General features: G+C 36.2%; 2 protein-coding genes across 3 annotated transcripts; both read left to right on the top strand.

The window, feature by feature from the left end:
* The first annotated feature begins 92 nt into the window (after positions 1-92).
* Positions 93-11,972, top strand: LOC149736747 (hemocyanin type 2 unit a-like). Its single transcript, XM_089876452.1, has 10 exons — positions 93-592; positions 651-746; positions 9,105-9,224; positions 9,287-9,448; positions 9,537-9,643; positions 9,705-9,846; positions 9,931-10,126; positions 10,294-10,426; positions 10,648-10,878; positions 11,221-11,972. The coding sequence occupies exons 1-10, from the start codon at positions 520-522 to the stop codon at positions 11,617-11,619; spliced, it is 1,659 nt and encodes a 552-aa protein (XP_089732578.1). The 5' UTR covers positions 93-519; the 3' UTR covers positions 11,620-11,972.
* LOC149736748 (uncharacterized) lies at positions 794-9,018 on the top strand. Of its 2 annotated transcripts, none has more exons than XM_089876428.1 (21): positions 794-1,623; positions 2,500-2,622; positions 3,285-3,338; positions 3,412-4,102; positions 4,168-4,388; positions 4,473-4,612; positions 4,715-4,919; positions 4,980-5,078; positions 5,139-5,344; positions 5,400-5,547; positions 5,628-5,773; positions 5,844-6,139; positions 6,219-6,367; positions 6,424-6,698; positions 6,753-6,869; positions 6,931-7,215; positions 7,447-7,529; positions 7,594-7,717; positions 7,771-7,882; positions 7,939-7,994; positions 8,053-9,018. In XM_089876428.1, exons 1-21 carry the CDS (start codon positions 1,407-1,409, stop codon positions 8,158-8,160), a joined length of 3,855 nt encoding a protein of 1,284 aa, XP_089732554.1. In that variant the 5' UTR covers positions 794-1,406; the 3' UTR covers positions 8,161-9,018. The 2 variants fall into 2 exon arrangements, with proteins under 2 accessions (XP_089732554.1, XP_089732555.1); XM_089876429.1 differs by having other exon boundaries at positions 4,980-5,344; positions 6,931-7,062; positions 7,147-7,215.
* Positions 11,973-13,563: the final 1,591 nt, after the last annotated feature.

Here is a 13,563-nt window from a genome sequence, read left to right as displayed (position 1 = left end):
ATGTACCACACGGTTTCTTTAGTTTTAGTACTGTGAAGTACTGTGAAGAGTCGTTTTGTTGCCATGCTGGTAAACTTATGTTCAGGGTTTAGTTCAGTTAAATAAACTGGTTTAAAAATGAGTTCCGGTTAAGACATTGTAGGAATGAGTTGGACTATCCTATTGATTTTGGTTAAAGCGAACTGAGATATTGGTTAAACCGAAAAGTAAAAACTTCTCCAAAAGAAATACACCAAATTGAAGCTCTAACTTTAAACAACAAGGAATGAATCCTCAATAGTCCCACGTATTGACATCTAAAACTGAAACGAGTTGGTTATTTATGGTGTATACGGTAAACAAAAACTGAGCTACTGCTTCAGTGAATTCTAATAAGAGACAGTTAGGAAGTACGGAAGCATGTTATGAGTCATGGAAGGGAAAACCGGTTGACGGAAGGCTTGAGAAAATTTGCTTAAAGGCTGTTTATGTTAAAACCTGCACAAAGACGCAGTCTTTCATGGATTGCAGACGTTTAAAATGTATTCAAGATTTTCGTTTTTCATAGGCCTGTTAATGGTATGCGAAAGTTTTCTCCTGGTCCGTGCAAGAGGTAAGCAAAAGTTGAAATACAAAGCATCGGCGTTAAGTTAATCAATTGTTTTTTAAAGGTAACCCTACCTACGCAGTAACTTTTAAGAAGGAAACGTTAAAATCTCAAGCGTTTCTACCAGTTATAAACGGAGTTGATTGTGACAGAATTAAAGGTAAACATAAGTTTTAACTGGTACTTTGATCAGAGAGATTAACAACAGGAGTTGTCAACATTTTTCGCACAATGTGCGAAAAAATGTGCTCGTTAAAAATGTGCACATTTAAATGTGCGACCTGCACATTGTGCTCGCATCGCTTAAAAATGTGCACATTCAAATGTGCGACCTGCACATTGTGCTCGCATCGTTTGAAAATGTGCACATTTAAATGTGCTAGCTGCACATTGTGCTTGGAAATGTGCACATTTAAATGTGCGACCTGCACATTGTGCGCGTATCGTCTGAAAATGCGGGAAACGTTTGAAAATGTGCCCATTCAAATGTTTGTGTCAATTAAATAGAATATTATTTGTTAGTAATAAATAATAGTGCACCAGTGGAGAATCCTCCAGTACATAGTAGAATAGGCTGGTGGAAAGTGTTAGAGGTTGGTGGTTATAGGGGTTAGTAGTTAGGGGTTAGTGGTTAGCAAATAAGGTGGGGTTGGGATTCTTCACTAGTACCAATAATTGTTACGGACGTTACAGATTAGGGCTAGGTTGCTAGAAGTAGTAGGCTATTTAGGGCGGTATAGGGGTTAGCAGATGCAGTATGAGCAACTAATAGGATTTCTTTGCTATATCACCTATTATTTAAATTGTTTACCTTTCCTACATGACAATCCAACATTATCTTGTTTTAATAGTGCAAATATATATATACAAAAGGCTATTTAACATGTTTGTGAAATCTGCCAATGAGCTAAAACAAATAGTTTTGGAATGGGATCACTGTCAACTGTGCAATTTCAGAGATGGGGAAAAAATGTTAGAACATGTGATGCAGAAGCACATGAAAAAAGCTGTTTCTTGCTTATACAAGGAAGACACAGGTAAAACGAATGGATGAATAAATCTTGCTTTATCTCCGTGAGGCCGGAAACGACATTCAATTTAACACACAGTTTCATACACCTTAGAGAGGCAGGTCCGCTAAACATGGCAGTACATGGAGAAGTAGGTACACAATTTCCGCTAGGAGGAGATGACAAATTTGTTTCTCTATTCTATGGGGAGCAGTTAGTTTTATGGTTTACACACATAAGATTTAAACAATAACCTCTAACCCCTACCCCCAACTCCTAACCCCAAACTCATGCTAATCAAACAAAAAAAAAACTTGAAAAAAATAATAATAAACGTATTCCACTGTGCGGGACTCGAACCCAGTAAGAACGAAACAAAGAAAGTAAATGACCGCACGCTAACCATTACACCACACACCAAACGGTATTAAACAGAACGAAAGAGCGTATATAACCGACCTAATGTGGGAAAGATGTTCTTACTAGTGTTTTATGTATTTATAAAGGTATTTTCAGTATTTAAGTAATTTGTTTTTTTTCGTATTATCAATTCAAAGTGTTTTTTTGTGTATTTTTTTCAAAATTTTAAACTTAATATTTAATGCCCCTAGCGAAAATTGTGTACCTACTTCTTCGCATAGTCCCAAGTGTACGCTAACCACTGTCATGGTGCTGGTAATGGATAATGACCAGGCCAGGTACAGTAGTACTAGTATATAGGTCTCCATGCTTTTTATATTATCTGCAATGAGTTTTAGGCTATATAAACACTTCTTTTTAGCTTAATATGTATGTACAAAGTATCAAACTTTTGTGTCAAATTTGCTTTATAGTGGCATTCCTAGTTTCATGATTTGTAAAATTAAATATATATACCAATAACACATTATTCATGTTTTCAAGGCTATGCACTCCAGTGCCATTTGTTCAGTTGCAAAGGGGAAAAGTTAACGAAACAAGGTCATTTTCATTGTCCAACATGCGAAAAGTCTTTTGTTCGCGGATACACCTTGAAACGACATCAGGGTAAGATTGCTTTTCATACCTATAGTGTGGGTTGCCCTTATTATTTTAATTTGTTTTTATTTTAAATATGATTGTGTATCTGTATAAGAGTTCGTATTTTACAGTATTTTATGTCGCACATAGAAATCGCATGGCACACAGCAAATTGGACTAATTTTATCATAAAGCAAATTGGGCTAATTTTATCATATGAGGTTATGCCAAAACATTTGCAACATAAATCTTAGGGATAAAATGCAAAGTCTTGGGATTCGTAATGGCGGCGACTGTGACGTCACAGACGCGGGGACAATGGAAAACAAGACTGATTGTTTTACAATCCATTTCCTAACTTGGTCTTTACTAACTTTGGTAAAACCCACCTGGTTACTCTGTAAGATTTAATTCACCACTTCCATTTGCCCGTAGTAGAATTGAGATTAAAATCCTATGTAGTTGTGTATTAAAGCCAAAAAATAAGTTTCAGTGTTTTTGTCTAACGAGCGATGATTAAATTGCAAGTGCACCAGAAAAAATGTTTAAAATTTCCTGTTGCCAAGGCATTACCCAATAAGGTTATGCTGTTATGCATCTACAATAAGGCGACACCTAGAACCTTTGTTTTACATGCTATTTTTGTCTTTTTATTTAACTTACTTTATTTGTTTAAATTGTTTTTTTAGAGCATCATCATTCAAGGCACAAGGAAACTAACAAAACACTGAAATCTGGTATTGGTAGGTTACTTATAAATTTGTTACATTTGGATAATATTAGTTTAGTTCAATTACTAAAACTAAGTTTGTGCAGCGAGAATATCTCTTCCCAAGAGCCACAATTGCAAAGTGTGTGGTGAATGTTTTCAAAAAGCTGAACAACTAAAGTTGCATTCATCATTGCTACATTCGTTTGAAAAATCACTGCCATCCGTTTGTATTGACCGTTCACGCGGTATATTTATGGTGGCACTAAGAAAATCTGGTTTGGTAGCACCAATTCATGTCCAGAGCCATAAGGTTTTGCAAGTCCAAATCTGTGGTAATGAGGTGTGCAACAAAGTAATGATGTCTGGTAAATTGGACAATCCCGCAATCGAATGTATTCATTTAAAATCTGTTGGATCAGCACAAATGGCTGAAGTGAGACACCTTACTGTTGAGTCTTTACAAAAACTTTTGGACATGAAACTTATTAAGAAGGATAATTATGACAAGTACATTGGAATGTATGAGGATAGTCTTATAGAAAAGTATCCCCTAGTTGTTCAAGCTGATTTTTCAAACTTTGGTTGTAGCACAAGGATGTTTTATTATTCCGTTTATACTGGTAAAAAGGATTACTACTGTCAATTCAAAAGAGTCCGAGTAACATTTGACTCTGAAGTGGGATATTGGTCTTGTGAGTGTCCGTATTCTGGAGAAAATAAAACTTGCACTCATGAAATTGTTGCTAAGTGGCATTGTACACAAACCAATGAGGCAATATTAAAAAATGAGAAAAGGTATATATATAATATATAATTATGTAATGTTTCAGATAAATCAATGACTCCTATTATTTTTGCAGGAAATTCTTCTTATCAAAAGATGATAGAGATTTGATGGACTATTTCATAACCTGTAAAAAAATACCTGCCCCAGAAAACTTGCCACCGAACTTGCTTAAAGACTCCGTACCTACCGACCGATTAATTCCAAATGAAGAATGGTGCCCACGGTGTCAATCAGCTATACACACACAAAGTGTTAAAAAGGCAACCGTTTACGGATTAGGAAAGTTTTGGAGAAGTAAGGACTTTTTTGGTCCAGATATGTATATATAGGCTACTATTTAAATGTTGAACTTAACCACCCATATATTCATTATTTCAGATATTTCAGTTGAAACTAAAGTTTGCACTGAATGCACCTTTCCAATAAGATTTCAGGATTATTCTTCAGGAATTCACAACTTCAACAACAATGTATTGTTGTCATTAAACTTATGCAGCTACTTGCTTCGTTCCATTCAAGTATGTAACTTAAATTATCACATTGCTAGCGTTATGACCATATGCAATTAAACATCCTAATAAATGTTTTATCTGATGCATGTTTTTTTATTAATTCTTTAGAATCATGTTGGAGTTGAGACTGCAATCAAAATGATCTACCCAAGTGAACAAGTACTATCCATTCCAGTCAACATAATAAGAAATGCATTTTATCATTTCTGTGCTTTGTCGGATTTGGAATATAACTTCAAATGCACCTTGTGTGGACCAAATCCCAAAATAATTATTGGTGATGGCAACTGGAAAAATACATGCCAGATTGCAAGTACAGTCATTACAATTTTTAAATTCTGTTTGTTTACCTAAAGTGTCCCTTATGTTTAAGTGGAAAATTTGCAAGTACCCGAAGATGTCCATGAAACACTAGATGTTCAGAATCAGTGGATGTCTTATTGTAAAGAAATTATTGGGCGTGGGTTTTATGGTAAAAAAGTTGTTGTATATATATTATATGTATTTTTTGTGTTTAACAAATGTTTTAAAGGAATGAAAGAGAACCCATGGGCATGTACCCTCAACTACACAACTAATTCACCTTGGATGGGCACAGATACCCGAAATAGTAACCTTCTTGTGAACACAGAGCACCACAAGCTTGATGTATTATCTACCAGTAAGGTTAAATCCCTTAAACACAATGCCAATGTGTCACAAGAAGAGATATTAGATGCATTGAATTCTAAAGATCCTGTAAGAAAGCAAACTTTGACCTGAAGCAATTATTAATGCTTTTTTTGTTTTTAAGACTGCTTCCAGAAAACTAAAGAGTATTTGTGAAAGTCTTGGGATTGATGGCAGTGGAAGTGTGGAAGACAATCTTAACAAACTAAATGAGCTCATACTATTTAAAGAAATCTATCCAAAAATGTTTCGACATTTAAAGAGATGTGGGGGTGAGTTTTTGAACCGCTTGTTAAATAAGTACTGTGATACTGGAGGAAAAGTTCCCTCGGTGTAAAATATTAATTTTTAGGTGGGATTGTTCACTTTCGTTGTGTGCATGGAATCGCTGTGTACATGAAATTCACCCTACGACAGGAAAGTGCGAGGGATTATGTAGATGGCATTCTGTCATTTGCCCAGCAACCCAATGTTGTTGTAACTGACATAGCCTCTCAGGTAATGCACCAGCACTTAGTAGGGTATGTTCTATAAAATTTGGGTATATGTTTATAAATTTATCTTGTAGGTTGCTCATCACGGAGAGAACAGAAAAGTGGGTATGTTTTCTCCATTCAGAGGAATGCTTTATCAATGGACCAAAGAAAACCTGCAATTAGCGGAGGATGGAAAGTTAGAGCCAGTTAAACTCAAGCTTGACAGTGAGAATTCTGCACTCAACTTTTACAGTTTATGTGACAAGTTTCACCACAAAACTAAAAAAAGAGGAGGGGAAAAAGCTTTCAGAGATTTAAGAATGTGTTCAGATCTAAGGTTTAACAGCAGCATAGCTGAGCAGGCTAATTCGATCATGAAAAAAGACAGGTAAAATTTATATACATAGTAATTAGTAACTGTAAAAGTTGTTCAATATACAGTAAGATTAAACAAAAACTTGTTTCAGACCATCATTCTCATCCATGAATCCCATTAACTTTATGTTCATGTCACGTTTGAGTTTAGAACTGCAAAATAGGGTCATCAATGATAAAAACTTGAAAAGAACAAGGCGTGATTTTGGATTTGCCTCAGCAGCATTGCATAGTTCGGAAAGTATGTATCATTTAAAATAGTAAAAGCATTTATTTTACAGACCTTCTTTGTTTCAGAAAAGTTAACCCAAAAGAATATAGATGAAAGGAAGGGAGAAGTACAATTAACAAAGCAGGACAGCAAATATGAAGATGATAACAGTTTATCAAGTATAGTGAGAAATAAAAATGATGTAGGCAGCCCAGACAATCAAAGAAATAGATGTGGCGACACAGTACCTAACCAACCAAAAAGAAAGAAATGTGAGGTGGATGAAGTGCTAAATACAGTGAGTCACATAATGAGTCCCATACATTGCATAGAAGATCCACAAAATGCAGAAACAGATAAGGTAATTTATATGTAACAAGTTCCTTGTTCTTGTGATTTGATTTTTATTACACAGCTCTGGAAAACAAAACAGCACAACATGGTAGTTGCAGCAAATCCAGTAGAAAAGTTTTGTGTGCTAAGGCATGAGTCATTTTGCACATTTGCTCCTAACAATTGGTTGGATACTTCGGTAAGTTGTAACACCACATTGTCAGTATAATTTCATTCATTGCATTAATTTTCTTTCTTAGGCTGTTGAATATGTTTTGAGGCTATTAGCCTCAACATCGTGTCATGAATCTGTGCTAGTCTTGGACAGTTTCGTTACAAATTGCATCGTCGATGGAAAAGAAAAAATTTTAAGTCGGCATTGCATGAATAAGGTATTCTTTGACACATTTTTCAATATTTATCTTTACTCTAATTTAGGATCTTGTGTTAACTTAAAAGTTTTTAACTATGCGCAGATCACCTTCTCAAAGTACAATTTTATAATGGGTGCTTTTAACAAAAATGAAAGTCACTGGAATTTGTTCGTAAGTAATATAATATTTTTGTTAATTTTATGTTGATAGACAGTTCTTCCACGTTATTTTAATATAGTGTTATATGGTATATGTTTATTCTGCCATTATATTGTGTTATACTTATTTTTTAGCGGTCAAGTCTGAATAAATCAGTGGTGCATGACTCCATCGCTTTTAATGACAGGGTTTAATTTTACCTATAGTTGTAATGCTTTAAATTATAGTGGTTTGTATTTTTAGTGCCTGCATCTGCAACGCAAGAAAATATTTTTAATTGATCCTTTTGGAAGTGAGCCTTCACATACATTAATTGAACGAGTAAGGTAATTAAAACTTTGTTAATTGTCAGTTAAAAATTTGTGTAGATTTAATCCAGTAATGTTTCAGAACATATTTAAGCATGAGACAGAATGCTGCTGATGCGGACTTGGGCAAATGGGAATGGACAGTTGGAAAACTGCAACATCCAAAACAAACAGATAGCCACAGTTGTGGAGTTATAGTTTTAAAGGTAATTTGTAGTTAATGGCATTTATTGGTTATATGCCTAATATTGTAATACAGATTGCAGAATGTCTCATTGAGACTTTTAAAGACCAAGTTTTGTTTGGAGTTTCCAAAACGGATGTTAAAATGATGAGGTACTATTTTGCGAGGAAAATTCTGTCGACTTCAGGTACTACTGTTTGCTACTATGGAACTGCTAAAGTTTTTAATCTTTGTAAATTGCAGAGAACATTGCTGAAATATGCAGAGCATGTGGTGGTGTTGCCAATTACAAACAATGGGTTAGTATAGTTCCAGTTTTGACATTAAAAAAAACTTAAAAAAAAAAACTTTGTGTAGGTTGCTTGTGACAATTGTGGTAAGTGGTACCACATTCGATGTTTGGGAATACCAAAAAAACGCTTACAAATGCGTAAAGAGCAATGGACTTGTGCATTTTGTTTGTAAATAGTATTTATGTGCATTTTGTTTTATTTGTAAATTGTAATCATGTGCATTTTATTAGTAATCAATTAGTATTAAGTAGCATTTTATATGATTCTTTCTTTTAATAAAATACATACAGTCATTTGTACTGATTTTATTGTTTCTGCGACCACAGATTAGCACAACGTGGAGGTTGCACATTTAAATGTGCACATTTTTAGAGATTTGAGCACAATGTACAGGTCGCACATTTAAATGTGCACATTTTTTAGAGATTTGAGCACAATGTGCAGGTCGCACATTTAAATGTGCACATTTTCAAGCACAATGTGCAGGTCGCACATTTTCAAACGATGCGAGCATAATGTGCAGGTCGCACATTTAAATGTGCACATTTTTAAGCACAATGTGCAGGTCGCACATTTTCAAACGATGCGAGCACAATGTGCAGGTCGCACATTTAAATGTGCACATTTTTAAACGATGCGAGCACAATGTACAGGTCGCACATTTAAATGTGCACATTTTTAAACGATGCGAGCACAATGTGCAGGTCGCACATTTAAATGTGCACATTTCCAAGCACAATGTGCAGCTAGCACATTTAAATGTGCACATTTTCAAACGATGCGAGCACAATGTGCAGGTCGCACATTTAAATGTGCACATTTTTAAACGATGCGAGCACAATGTGCAGGTCGCACATTTAAATGTGCACATTTTTAAACGATGTGAGCACAATGTGCAGGTCGCACATTTAAATGTGCACATTTTTAAACGATGCGAGCACAATGTGCAGGTCGCACATTTAAATGTGCACATTTTCATCGAGCACATTTTTTCGCACATTGTGCAAAAAACTCTCGCAACCTCGTCTCGAGATTAAGCTAGTATGTTTGTCTTAACTTTGGTTATACTCTCTTTGTCTTAATATTCAGTATCAAATAAACAAAGTCTTTGTTTAGACCGGACATATTGTTGGGTAAATTGTGAGCATGACCAGGTTGGTTACTCTGACCACTGTTGTCGTTGCGTCTGTCGTAGAGGATTCGCACTTGGAACAGATAGACGGAGCTGTATTAGAGGTTAGAAAATCTGTAATGTGTGCTATACATTGTAGATTACTGTATTAACAAACCGTTTTCAGTTTCATGGACACCATGGGAGTCGTGGACGCCATGTTTGAGCACAGAATGGGGAGGACTTGAAACACGAAGCAGACGATGTCGTACAAAACATGCAACAGATGCGACAGGAAGATGCGTAGGCGCTGGAAGTCAATCAAGAACATGCAGCAACATAACTAAACGTGAGTCAGTGTCCAAACTAATGCAGACCAAAGAACATAGATGCAGACGATTCCCATCTTAGCCAACCCAACTAAATTTTGTGTTTAGCATTTTTCATTCGAAAAAATATAAGGAGCTTGACAGAAGAAGAAACGTTCGATATTTTGCAAGCAATGGCTCAATTTAAGCAAGACAACTCCACGAATGGATATACAGTAATTACTGAAGTCAAACTAACTTAATTTAGTATAAATCAATTGGTCATATGCTTTACAGAACATAGTATCTTGGCACGGCTGGCCATACCGCTGTCCCTGGAACAAAAAGTTTATTGGACACAAGGATGGCCATTGTAGTTGGCACAGTGACTTGAGATTTTGTGCATGGCACCGATTAATTATGGTTCAGTTAGAAATGGGTAAGACTACACCGCGTCTAAATTCGTCGTACCGTAATATTCTATATAGCCTTTGTTATATATTTGCTCTGTTTTTTTTTTCAGGGTTAAGTAAATACCTCCGGAACAAGACGTTGGGAATTCCATATTGGGATTGGACGGAAAGTGATTGGGATGATATTCCGTTTTATTTCCGCAACATAACCATCCATGATCCTTATATCAACCAAACCTACCCCAACCCGTTCAATCCTTCTGTTATGCCAGGGCACAAACCAATTAACGGGATCCCATATCCTGTGTAAGTCACTATAAATACCTTGCTTGGTAAACCGCCAACTCTCGCCCGATAAACCAGATCACACCCGGTGTTCCTCGCCAAGATATATCTTACTAGAAAGCAAGTGATCCTCTTTTCTGTTAAGGTTTCTTGTATTAATGATCAGCATTTACTGAATATTTTCATAGACACGCTCAGAGAAGTATGTCAATATCAGGCTTATTGGCTTCCAACTACATGCTGAGGGGTACAATCCGGTCTTTGCTGGCAAACAATTACCAGTTTTTCGACGACCAATTTGAACAGAATCCTCATAACCAGGTAAATGAACGATGATTTATCATTGTTTATCCCAAATCCCGATAGTAGGGTTGGGTAAGAAAAATTATCAACGGTCTGTGGGAGTCGTAAGGATACGGTTTTATAATTCTTTGAATGTTCCTAATCGTAATTTCTATCTTGTATATACTTTAGTTAATCGTAATTTCTTTAGTGTTTACTTTATTTAGTTAATAATGTCAGTCTATCTGTATTTAAAAAAGATACATCGTTGTTTTTGCAACGATTCGAACAATGAAGTTATTCTTCCCAACAACACAAGACCTATATGCGATTATGGAATGCCCATCGCAACATACGCAGGCTGGGACCCTGCCTTTCTACTACACCACAGTCAAGTCGAACGAATTTATGCCCTGTATCGACTTTTACGGGAAAGGCTAGGAATTCAAGATTGGACACAAGAAAGAATGATTCATGGATACGAAATTCTGGTAACATATATGTTTTTTAATCTGTGTTTTTATATTTATATAAACTTAAATTAGAATGTTTAATGGCTACAAAATGGTAATGTCATATAGTAGAGTGGGGAAAGTGGGACACCCTTTTTATTTTATTTTCTCGTCCCATTTAGTAGTACACAAATAGCGTTCAAAGAATTATAAACCCTTATGCTCCCGACTTTATACCGTTGCTAATTGTTTTAAACACGATCAAGATATATGGTTATTATGTGCTACTGTTCTCCTATATACCCTACTATCATTTTTTAACAGTATTCAACCAACATGAATCATAAGTCCATGTATGTACATTTACTTTTACTTCTATAGGCCAAACAGTTTAATTCTACCAAAGAACATCTTGAAAAACTGAGAAAAAGCATTTATTTCAAGTTTAATATGCCCCTCTCGCCATTTTGTAACGTCACAATGAACCCAAACCACGTGACCGGTAGAAATGGCACCTGGACGACCGCTGGCAGTTACCACTACGAACAGCTCTTTGGATATCGTTACGATAACTTTAATCTGGACAGAAAACCTTGGCAAGTTCTACTTGCAGACATGAAGTTGAAATTAAAGCGTCCGAATTGGGACGAAGACTCGGCTCCGTTCGTTTCTCTTTTAAAACCGAGCTTGGGCGTAATAATGAAATCCACAAGTTATCCTTTAATCTCTTTAAACAAATGCACCGGTAAATATACGCATTTTCTGCCCTTAAAAAAATAATGAAAGTAATTCGTTTAATGTTAAAAACATTAATAGTAGGTTGGGGAAGATGGGACGTTTTTAGTACGTAATATCCAAGTATCCTGATGGCGTTTTAAACAATTAACAACGGCCTATGGGAGCCGAGAGCATACAGTTTAATAATTCTTTAAATGTTTATTGTTTACAACCAAATTGGACGAGAATATGGAATGAAAGGGTGTCCCATCTTCTCCCACACTATTATATATATATTTACTAACTTGTATAAAACATTGGAATATTTAGCGCTATGTATGTACACATTTAAAACGGAACATTTACGTCATTCAGTTTAAAACAAAAACAGAAATAAAGCGGTATATATATATAGAGAGAGAGTTTATGTTAGCCTGCGCACCGTTTTTATGGTTACATAGTTTTGTGGGAATTCTGGCTTGGAAGTTCTTACAACAGACAACAGCCCAGCACCAATACCTCGACCTGCAAGCGCAACCTTATAGAATCAAACGTTATAACTGTTACCCTACTTTGAACAACGCACAATATGGAATAATAACGAATTCACACACGTTACGACTGCATAACTTTCCACTTCCGTTTATGATTGCAGTTCGAACAAGACATATATGATTGCAGTTGCTTCTTATACGGCTGCTTCGTCCGGCCCCGTAGCACAGTTGGTTAGCGCGCCTGCCGTCAACCCATAAGTAATGGGTTCAAAGGTCGTCGTTGCTACGATTGTGTACATATATGTATTTTCCGGCCACGCGAAGATAAAGTAGGTACGTTCACATTCATACGCGCTAAACCAAGGCTGGGCAAACGTGGGCCCTGCCACGACGTAATAATCTTCGTAAACGCTGTGCTGCAGCTGACGGTCATCTATAGCCCCAGCCAGGCGCATAACGAAACCGAAGAATGTAGCCCTAACACAGACAAACAATAAATCCGACGGTTTTATTTGGAATGATCTCTTCACATTTGTAACAGTGTATAAACCCATTTTTTTTCTACGCAATTTTGTGTCTGCTGTTTTCACGGTATAAATATTATTTCTTTTCCAAATATTTTTTTACAAGTTCAATATTTTCTCAGCGGCTAGGGAAGGGAGATAGACAGATTACATCACATTTACACGAATTTAAAACCTATGGGCAAAAACTTTATTTACAGTCACAGATAAGACGTCGGTCCGTTGCCTATCTGTTTTACAGTTAAATCCGTATGCGAGTCAAGTAAATAAACAAGTCACATGATTGTAAAGTAACACGAATTTTGAGAGTATAGATCCCACGCCACTCATACCCGCGTTACAAAGTATTGTATAACGCCATAGAGAATTATTTAGTGTTCCTCTAGTAACCTCAACAGTTTAGTCGGCTCAAACAAACACCAAGGTGATACTGGTTATTCACCAAGGTGATTCTAGGATCACCTCGGTTATTCACCAAGGTGAAGGTATCGAAAATGGCCGCTATAATATCTGTATTCCAGGATCACCTTGGTGAATAACTAAATGAGTATTTTACAAGAAGTCACTACACTATTGTCTCCTATATACTGTGCACACCAATACATAATATGCTGCATATTTGTAGAAACTCTTAGCATAATTTGACCATTTTGACGCGAATTAATTTGACCATTTTGACGCGAATTGAAAAGTTCAACGCAGTGATTTACTTAAGCAAGCTTCGGTGAACCGGCTGATGTGTCGCTGCTGAGCAACATAGACCAAGGTGAATGGTTGATCCCAGAATACAGATATTACCTTCTACTGGTGCCACTAACCTGAAATTTGGACACTGTACTAACTAGACCCCAGCGGTACCGACTCTAAAATACAAAATTTTAAAATTCGAACAAATGAAATCTGTTAATACTGGCGGAAGGATTACACACGTGTTACGTAAAGTGTGGTCCGGGACGCTGCTCTAACGGCCTACCGCGACTGACCAGACT

The sequence above is a fragment of the Ciona robusta genome, chromosome 4 (assembly GCF_009617815.1).
Source record: "Ciona robusta chromosome 4, ASM961781v2".
Taxonomy (NCBI): Eukaryota; Metazoa; Chordata; class Ascidiacea; order Phlebobranchia; family Cionidae; genus Ciona; species Ciona robusta.
The sequence above is the reverse complement of the archived record's forward strand: the minus strand, read 5'-3'. Positions and strand labels throughout refer to the sequence as shown.

Bases quoted from the DNA above. Each gene is read 5' to 3' on its own strand.
- LOC149736747 (XM_089876452.1), top strand. From the start codon at position 520: ATGTATTCAAGATTTTCGTTTTTCATAGGCCTGTTAATGGTATGCGAA. The intron at 9,225-9,286 runs GTTAGAAAATCT...AACCGTTTTCAG, and splicing joins TAGACGGAGCTGTATTAGAG to TTTCATGGACACCATGGGAG. The intron at 10,427-10,647 runs GTAAATGAACGA...TATTTAAAAAAG, and splicing joins AACAGAATCCTCATAACCAG to ATACATCGTTGTTTTTGCAA.
- LOC149736748 (XM_089876428.1), top strand. From the start codon at position 1,407: ATGACAATCCAACATTATCTTGTTTTAATAGTGCAAATATATATATAC. The intron at 7,530-7,593 runs GTAATTAAAACT...GTAATGTTTCAG, and splicing joins ACATTAATTGAACGAGTAAG to AACATATTTAAGCATGAGAC. The intron at 7,995-8,052 runs GTTAGTATAGTT...AACTTTGTGTAG, and splicing joins TTGCCAATTACAAACAATGG to GTTGCTTGTGACAATTGTGG.